Raw genomic sequence first — 9,722 nt, 5'->3', positions numbered from 1 at the left:
TTTCCAGAGTGTGGCTAATGACTCCGGCAGATCTGACTATGACAGCATTAACTAAAAGGAGAGAACCAGGAGGACACACAGACACGGGAGCATCCTGAAACACTGGCATCCACCGTCAACAAACCTGAGTGATCGCGAGAAGCGGCGGGACGACAGCACCAGCATCTCAGTTTACTATAATTCCCTGTGTCCATGGACCCCCCGGATCTGCCGCCTTTATCTATGGGGGAGCATTAGCTACCAAATGATAAACTAAACAAATGAGTTTTTAGCCTACATTTGAAGATTGCGACTGTGTCTGAGTCCTGAACATTTTCTGGAAGATCATTCCAGAGTTGGGGGGCTTTATAAGAAAAGGCTCTTCCCCCAGCTGAGGCCTTCTGAATTCTGGGAACATTTAAAAATCCAGTATTCTGTGATCTGAGTGAACGTGGGGGCTCATAATAGGAAATTGTATCTTGAAGATATTCAGGAGCAAGCCCATGTAGAGCTTTATATGTTAATAACAAAATTTTGTAGTCAATGCGGAATTTAACAGGCAGCCAATGAAGTGATGATAAAACTGGGCTGATATGTTCAAATTTTCTAGTTTTAGTGAGGACCCTAGCTGTAGCATTTTGAACTAGTTGAAGTTTTCTTAAATTGCTGCTGGTGCATCCTGACAGTAGTGCGTTACAGTAGTCAAGCCTTGAAGTAATAAAGGCATGTACTAATGTTTCTGCGTCCTGGAGGGATAAGGCATTTCTAATCTTAGCAATATTGCGAAGATGTAAAAAAGCTGTCCTAGTGATACTACCTATGTGTTGATCAAATGATAAATCCGGGTCAATTATGACACCAAGATTTTTTGCTGCTGAACCAGGTTTAACTGGAAAGTTAGCTAGATTTAAAATTAAGTCTGATAATTTATTTCTTGTCACTTTTGGACCCAAAAGCAGGACCTCTGTTTTGTTGCTGTTTAGGAGGAGGAAATTACGCAACATCCAGCCTTTCACGTCTTTTACACAGTCCTCTATTTTCTTTAATCTGTGTTTGTCATCGGGCTTGGCTGAAATATACACTTGTGTGTCGTCTGCGTAACAGTGAAAGTTAATGTCATGGTTTCTTATAACTGTGCCTAGCGGTAACATGTATAATGTAAATAATAATGGTCCTAAAATAGAGCCTTGTGGAATTCCAAATCTTACTTTAGAATAATTTGAATTTAGATTGTTTACTTTTACGAATTGATAACGTTCCGTTAAGTAAGATTTAAACCATAATAGGGCTGTCCCTGTGATTCCAACCATGTTTTCTAACCTTTCTATGAGAATATTGTGGTCTATTGTATCGAAGGCTGCGCTTAGGTCAAGAAGCACCAACAGGGATACGTGGCCTTGATCAGAGGCAAGAAGAAGATCATTTGTTATCTTGACTAGAGCTGTCTCTGTACTATGATGTTGCCTGAATCCAGATTGGAATTTTTCATATATATGATTCTTATGTAGATATGAACTAAGTTGTTGGGCCACAGCTTTTTCTAAGATCTTAGACAGAAATGGCAAATTAGAAATAGGCCTGTAATTAGACAGTGTACTAGCATCAAGATTTGGTTTCTTGATCATAGGTTTAATAACTGCTAGTTTAAAAGCTTTGGGTACATGGCCCAGACTAAGCGATGAGTTTACTATAGTTAAAAGAGGATCAATAATAGCTGGTAGTACTTCTTTGAGCAACTTTGTGGGAATTGCATCAAGTGTGCAAGTTGTACAGTTTGCGGAGGTGATAATCTTCTCTAGTTCTAATTGTGGGAGTGGGCAAAAGGTTTCAAGTCTTTCTTTTACAGTTATATTATGTTTTATTTCATTCACATCAGGTGGCAGCCAGGATGGATTTGATCCTGTGGCTAGAGTTTGTTGTCTAATATTCTTTAATTTTATTATTAAAAAAGTCCATAAAATCTTTACTGGTGAGAGTTGCTGGAATTAGTTTTTCAGAACCTGCTTGATTTTTTGTAATTCTAGAAAACACACTAAACAGTGCTCTCGGATTATTTTTATTATGGGAGATCAGCGAGGCCAGATATGCTGAGCGAGCTTTAGTGAGGGCATTTCTATACTCTATAAGGCTGTCCTTCCAGGCAGAATGGAACACTTCAAGCTTGGTTGATCGCCATTTCCACTCTAGTTTTCGTAATGTTTGTTTTAAAGTACGGGTCTTATCGTTATACCATGGTGCGAGCTTTTTCTGTCTTATACTTTTATGTTTAAGTGGTGCTACCTTTTCTAAAGTAGATCGACAGGTATTTTCTAGGTAATCAGTTAGTACATCTAGGTCCATTGGGTCTGATGGAGTTGGAACTGGGGTCGATAGTTCTGGTAGGTTTTCTATAAATTGTAGGGCGGTAGATGGTTTTATTATACGCCTTGTAGAATAGCGAGGGTTCTTACATATATTATGGATAAAACGTAGCTCATATGAAATTAAGTAATGATCGGAGATTGCTGAGGATTGCGGTAAGATATTAATTTTGTCAATGTTAAGACCTAGTGTCAGAACTAAGTCTAAAGTGTGGCTGCAGTAGTGTGTAGGCCCTGTTACATTTTGAGTAATACCAATAGAGTCTAAGATTGAGGTAAATGCCTTTTTTAGTGGGTCACTTTCCTTCTCAAAATGGATATTGAAATCTCCTACAATTATAACTTTATGATTGCACACCGCTAGGTTTGTAGCAAAATCGCTGAATTCTTTCAGAAATTCTAAGTAAGGCCCTGGTGGTCTGTAAATGTTGCATAATAAAAATGCGTCCTTTTTTGTGACCGGATTTGTAATAATAGTGGAGAGAACCTCAAAAGAAGAGAAGGTGTCACATTGTTTAAGACTAATTTCTAGGGTATTTTGGTAAATTACACATACTCCACCTCCTTTGCCTGATATTCTTGGGCTATGTGCATAATTATAGCCTAGGGGGGTGGCTTCATTTAGTGCTAAATATTCATTTGGTTTAACCCACGTTTCCGTGAGACAGAAAACATTGAATTTATGATCACTTATAATATCATTTACGATGAGTGCTTTTGAGTTTAGTGATCTTATGTTGAGTAACCCAAATTTTAGTTCTGAGGTGTTGCTGCTAGGTGTTGTGTATGATTTAATATTGATTAGGTTGCTGAAACAGGCTGATTTTGTTTTTCTACTTTTACATTTAGTTCGGGGGAAAGACACAGTCTCAATACAGTTGAACCTGGGTGACAATCAAAGGAAGCTAACGTCTCTCCTCATTGGTCGTGAAACCGACCAATGAGAAGCGCACTCTCCGCTCTGGAGTCGTGGTCCGTGTCTGAAACAGAAGCCTCGCTGTCTTGGTTTCTTACAAGGGAGTACTTTAGACGGCAGCGTTTTGACATGAAGGTATTTGTAACTGAGTCGCATTACAGACTGCTTTAAATACAACAACGTGTCAACACTAACGCTCACTCGCCATAATTATTACAACTTTACAGCAACTGGAGCACAAACAGTGGCGTTTTGTACAAGCATTCAGTTCAGACACGACTCAGAGACTTCTTCCCTCAGAATACAGTCTTAGTAGACAGTGTTCACGTCATTTCAGACACTGCCACGGAGTATCGGTCTCTGCCTCTGTATTTTACAGGATTTTTAGCAACATTACCTCAGCCCAGTGCTGGGCAGCTGTAGTCCACACTCACGTTGGACCTGGTGACCAGACTCGTGTGTGGACTCTAAAAATTATCAATGCTTTTTTTTCTAAGGAGATATAACTGAACATTTGTACAGAAGAACCATTGAAACTCAGCAGCAGTTCTAGAAGGTACTCACTTGAGAATTTAAAGGAACAGTTAGTAGTATTTTTCCCCTAAAGCAAGAGCAAAGAGAAACTAGGCAAGCCTAATTTTACCATAAAATAACAGTTTCAAAGTCATGGTGATTTCTCTCTGACCTGTAATAAAGAGAATAGTGCTTTGTTGCTGCTACTCAGGGCTCAGCACTGCAGAAACTGCACTTTGTATATTTTAGGGGAGAGTAGACCAACCTTCCCCTCAATTTCAAGACTGTGCTGTTGAAGTGAATTACATTCTGCAACTGTAGGGGGAGGAGAGGTGCAAATATAACTAACCTTATCTGGTATTCATAGATTGTGCTGCTTATTAGATTGCAGTTATTCAATAATCTACACAGAAAATAGAAAGAGCCCAATTTTGCCTTAGTGTATACTGCTGTACATTAACCCTGAAAGATCCAAAGTCCATGTAATCTGCTTCCCCGCTGTGCGGCTGTTTGCACAAGTGCTTTTCTGAGCTGCACTTGCTGAACATACTGAGATTCCAGGTCTCTGCGGCAACTGAAATGGAGAAGCTCAATGAGTATCTTAGTAAATATAAAGGCTATGTGTTCGCTGATCACATGCTCTTAGTGGAGCACATAGACTCCCTCCAGAACTTCGAGATACGAGACAGTGACGTGTTCCTGGTGACTTACCCAAAGTCAGGTGAGAGCTGGTGGTGTTAGGCAGTCGTTAAAGAGAGGGGTGCTGTCTGCTGATAAACTGAACTGAGTTTAAAATGTGAATGTAACATATTTTCATTATTATGATTATGATGATGATGATGATTGTTATTATTATTGTTATTATTATTATTATTAGATATCTTTATTCTCAGTATTAATTGCTTTGTGTAGTGAGTTACACTACTGTTTCCCTCAAGGCAGACAAGGGTTCAGTACCCAGCTTGAGTAGGAATACTACACTACACCAAGAGAGTACAACTCTCACTCACTCTGGTGTGCTACTGCCTTGTGTCCAAGGATTCCAGGTAAGATCTGGACTCACCATGACCCTAATCAGTATGAAGTGGTTACAGATAATTAATGAAATGATGAACAAGGGCAGCACGGTGGCGCAGCAGGTAGTGTCGCAGTCACACAGCTCCAGGGACCTGGATGTTGTGGGTTCGATTTGCTCCGGTTTCCTCCCACAGTCCAAAAACACACGTTGGTAGGTGGATTGGCGACTCAAAGGTGTGTGTGTGTGTGTGTGTGTTGCCCTGTGAAGGACTGGTGCCCCCTCCAGGGTGTATTCCCACCTTGCGCCCAATGATTCCAGGTAGGCTCTGGACCCACCGCTACCCTGAATTGGATAAGCGGTTACAAATAATGAATGAATGAATAAATGATGAACAAGAAAGATTATTACCACTTGGATAAGAATAGTAAAACTGATTAGTGCTGATGCTGCATTAAAATACTACTTAAACAAAAATAAAGAAATACATTAATTCGTTCATCTTTTATAACTGATTCATCCTGGTCAGGTTCACGGACATTCACTGCGTAAAAGGGAGTATACACTGACCTAGTCACTCAAACACTCACCCCTGTGGACAATATCACACAGTCACTCCACCTACCAACATCTGTTTGGACTGTGGGCGGAAACCCACACAGACGCAGGGAGAACACATCACACTCCTCACAGACAGTGACATGAGTGCGCTGTAAATATAACACCAACTGTGTTTTTAAACAGGAACCATATGGACACAGAACATCATTATGTCAATCTGTGATTCCGAGTGCACGGATGAGACTGAATTCCCTAATAATCTGGAGAAGATGCCGTGGCTGGAGTATCCACAGGGACACACGGATTATTCCACTCGGGCTTCTCCGCGATTCTTTGCATCACACCTCTCTACTGCTCTCATGCCTCCAGGGCTCAGAGAAAAGAAGCCCAAGGTAAGTAGCCACTCTAGAGTTTCTTTATAATTAAACATGATCATAAACACATTATGAACATTATTATAGACATTTATCTTCAGGGATGTTCTCCACACCTCCACTGAATTCACCCCAGTCTACAGAAAAACACGGGGAGTTCAGCTGTGTTTCTTCAGGTCACTGGGGGAGTTTGAGGCTCTGCTTCTGCATGTTGCTCCTCTTTCAGCTTTTGTGTTCTGCTAAGAACGAGATGAGCTGTTCAGCCACCATCTTCCGGCTCATTGGTTTAGTCTGCAAAGATGAGAGCAGCGATCTTATTGGTCGGCCTGATATTAAAGTAGAAAATAGAACAGGACCTAATACAAAATGTGACACAGCATCAATGTTGGTGTGAATACTGCTTTAGAACTTGGTTGCAGTTTTTGCTAATCACCATCCATTTAAACCCAAAACAAATTCAGTGATATTAAGGCCTGAGTTCTAGACCGTCCACATCTTTTCAAACCCATGGTGTTGGATTGTTCTTCTTCTGTTCTTGTCTGCTGTTGAATAACAGATTGTGTACGTGGCCCGGAATCCTAAAGATGTGGCTGTGTCTTATTTCCATTTCTGTCGAGCATGGACCCAGCTGGAAACACCCAGGAGCTTCCAGGAGTTTCTGCAGGAGTTCATTGCTGGAGAAGGTGAGGATGAGCTTAAGTGTTTCTGTGTAGTTACAGCGCTGCAGTGACACTGATGGTGGTGGTGGTGTTAGTGTGCATTGTGCTGGCTTGTGTGGATCAGACACAGCAGTTGCTGCTGGACGCCGACAGCGTCCTGTGTCAATTGATGAAGGACTAGAGGATGACCAAAACACGCTGTCCACCGACAGATGAGCTACCGTCTCTGACTTTAGGTTTACAAGCTGGAGCAATGAGGTAGGAGTGGCTAATAGAGTGGACAGTGTTTAAGAACTCAAGCAGCAACTGCTGTGTCTGATCCACTCGCACTAACACAACACACAATAACACACCACCACCACATCAAAGTCACTGCGGTTCTAAGAATGATCCACCACCCAAATCAAACCTGCTGTGTGTGTGTGTGTGTGTGTGTGTGCCTGCAGTGGGAGGTTCTTCATGGTTTGATCACATTCGAGACTGGTACACACACAGAGATGACTTCAACATCCTGTTCCTCATGTACGAAGACATGGTCATGGTAAGACTGGCAGTACGCTGAATGTCCAAAGGTTTGTGGACACCCTTTATAACAACATATATTTCATAATGGTGTCCCTCCATAACATTTCCTCAGGATCTGAAGACAGCAGTGGAGAAGATGTCGCGTTTTCTCGGCCGAGATCTGAACGCAGAAGCTGTTTCTCTAGTGGTGGACAAATCCACCTTTAAAAACATGAAGAAAGACCCCAAAGCCAACTATGAGTTCCTCCCGGAGGATGTTATCCAGGGAAAGTTCATGCGCAAAGGTCAGAATCCAGAAATCACACTTTGGGACGGTTCATTAATCAGTACACTTCCAGCAGTGTCCTATCCCAAAAAACTGTCACAAATTTCATCAAACTGCCCAACCACAGCACGACTATCAAAAAAAAAAGTGTCCAGATCTAATTTTCATTGATGAGACAAAACCTTGTATCTCCATTTTTTTTAGTTTTGTTTTACTTTTTGACAATTTTTATGAAGAGCAAAGATAAATGGAGAAAAATGACCTGGACCCATTAACTCTTTAACTTTAACTTAAATTTACAGTGATTTTCTCCTTCTTCTGTAATGTTGCTGTTGTGGAGATATTCAGGTTTTATCCAGCAAACTAAGAGAGATTTAAATTTTTGCAGATTTTAGCTGAACTTACATAATAATGTAATAGACCTGAGGTATGAGTGATGTACAAACCGGATTCCAAAAATGTTGGGACACTAAACAAATTGTGAATAAAAACTGAATGCAATGATGTGGAGGTGCCAACAGCTAATATTTTATTCAGAATAGAACACAAATCACAGATCAAACGTTTAAACTGAGAGAATGTATAATTTTAAGGGAAAAATATGTTGTTTCAAAATTTCATGGCGTCAACAAATTCCAAAAAAGTTGGGACAAGGCCATTTTTTACCACTGTGTTGCATCCCCCCTTCTTCTTACAACACTCAACAGACGTCTGGGGACAGAGGAGACCAGTTTCTCAAGTTTAGAAATAGGAATGCTCTCCCATTGGGCCTTCTTTGTCGCACCTTCCTCTTTATGATGCGCCAAATGTTCTCTATAGGTGAAAGATCTGGACTGCAGGCTGCCATTTCAGTACCCGGATCCTTCTCCTACGTAGCCATGATGTTGTGATTGATGCAGAATGTGGTCTGGCATTATCTTGTTGCAAAATGCAGGGTCTCCCTGAAAGAGATGATGTCTAGATGGGAGCATATGTTGTTCTAGAACCTGAACATAGTTCTCTGCATTAATGGTGCCTTTCCAGACATGCAAGCTGCCCATGCCACAAGCACTCATGCAACCCCATACCATAAGTGATGCAGGCTTCTGAACGGAGCGTTGATAACAACTTGGGTTATCCTTGTCCTCTCTGGTCTGGATGACATGGCGTCCCAGTGTTCCATAAAGAACTCCAAATCATGACTCATCTGACCACAGTACAGTCTTCCATTTTGCCACACTCCATTTTAAAAGACCCCTGGCCCATTGCAAACGTCTGAGCTTGTGGAGCTTGCTTAGAAATGGATTCCTCTTTGCACTGTAGAGTTTCAGCTGGCAACGGCGGATGGCACAGTAAATTGTGTTCACTGACAATGCTTTCTGGAAGTATCCCTGAGCCCATTCTGTTATTTCCTTGACAGTGGCATTCCTGTTTGAGGTGCAGTGACGTTTAAGGGCCCGGAGATCACGAGCATCCAGTAGAGTTTTTTGGCCTTGACCCTTACGCACAGCAATTTTTCTAGATTCTCTGAATCTTTTGATGATATTATGCACGGTTGATGATGATAACTTAAAAGTCTTTGCTATTTTACGCTGGGTAACACCATTCTGGTATTGCTGCACTATCTTTCTGCGCAACAATGGTGGAATTGGTGATCCTCTTACCATCTTGGCTTCAGAGAGACACTGACACTCTGAGAAGCTCTTTTTATACCCAATCATGTTGTCAATTGACCTAATTATTGTTAATTGGTCTTCCAGCTGTTCGTTATATGCTCAATTTCCTTTTTCCAGCTACTTGTCCCAACTTTTTTGGGATTTGTTGACACTGTGAAATTTTGAATCAACATATTTTTCCTTTAAAATGTTACATTTACTCAGATTAAACTTTTGATCTGTCATCTATGTTCTTTTACGAATAAAATATTGACATTTGCCATCTCCACATCATTGCATTCAGTTTTTATTCACAATTTGTTTAGTGTCTCAACTTTTTTGGAATCCGGTTTGTATTTACTGATGTTTGTGTGTGTGTGTGTGTGTGTAGGTACAGTGGGAGACTGGAAAAACACCTTCACCGTGGCTCAGAGTGAGATGTTCGATGAGATTTATCAGGAGAAGATGAAGGATCTTCCGCTCAAGTTTATCTGGGACATAGAATGATCTCTCAGATGTTTAAAATAAAAACAGTTTGGTGTCTTTTATTAATACACTTCTTTTTCTTTTATAAAGTTCAAAGAAATGGGTCTATGCTGTGAATATATTAATGTTTGTTATACTCTCCATAACAGGAAGAAACATGTGTTACGTTCCAGGTACAGCCTTAAAAAAAGGAGCTACAAAAGGTGCCTCGAGCGATGCCCTGTTGAAGAACCACATTTGGTTCCATAAAACCCAATTTTGGTAATACATCTAAATGGGTAAAGGATTTCAAGATCTTGTGGTGGGTTTTTAAACCTTTAAAAGGTTCTTCACACTCACACATCTCTTAAACAAAGATGGTTTTTTATGAAATCAAAATTGGTTCTTCTATGGCACTGCTCAAATAACCCTTGGTGGCACCTTTATTTTAAGAAT

The 9,722-nt window shown here is 40.7% G+C and overlaps 1 protein-coding gene across 1 annotated transcript; it reads left to right on the top strand.

Annotated features, from left to right (window-relative positions):
- The first annotated feature begins 4,347 nt into the window (after nt 1-4,347).
- On the top strand, nt 4,348-9,308 carry LOC136665333 (amine sulfotransferase-like). Its single transcript, XM_066642908.1, has 6 exons — nt 4,348-4,489; nt 5,528-5,736; nt 6,275-6,401; nt 6,824-6,918; nt 7,015-7,186; nt 9,193-9,308. Exons 1-6 carry the CDS (start codon nt 4,348-4,350, stop codon nt 9,306-9,308), a joined length of 861 nt encoding a protein of 286 aa, XP_066499005.1.
- The last annotated feature ends 414 nt before the right edge of the window (nt 9,309-9,722 follow it).

This window comes from Hoplias malabaricus, chromosome 13 (assembly GCF_029633855.1).
Source record: "Hoplias malabaricus isolate fHopMal1 chromosome 13, fHopMal1.hap1, whole genome shotgun sequence".
NCBI classification, from domain to species: domain Eukaryota; kingdom Metazoa; phylum Chordata; class Actinopteri; order Characiformes; family Erythrinidae; genus Hoplias; species Hoplias malabaricus.
Note: the sequence above shows the minus strand (reverse complement) of the source record. Positions and strands in the feature narration are given on the sequence as shown.

What these genes read in the sequence shown, in the direction of transcription:
- LOC136665333 (XM_066642908.1), top strand. Translation starts at nt 4,348, where the DNA reads ATGGAGAAGCTCAATGAGTATCTTAGTAAATATAAAGGCTATGTGTTC. An exon ending in GGTGACTTACCCAAAGTCAG is followed by an intron (nt 4,490 to 5,527) that starts GTGAGAGCTGGT and finishes GTTTTTAAACAG; the next exon opens with GAACCATATGGACACAGAAC. An exon ending in GGGAAAGTTCATGCGCAAAG is followed by an intron (nt 7,187 to 9,192) that starts GTCAGAATCCAG and finishes GTGTGTGTGTAG; the next exon opens with GTACAGTGGGAGACTGGAAA.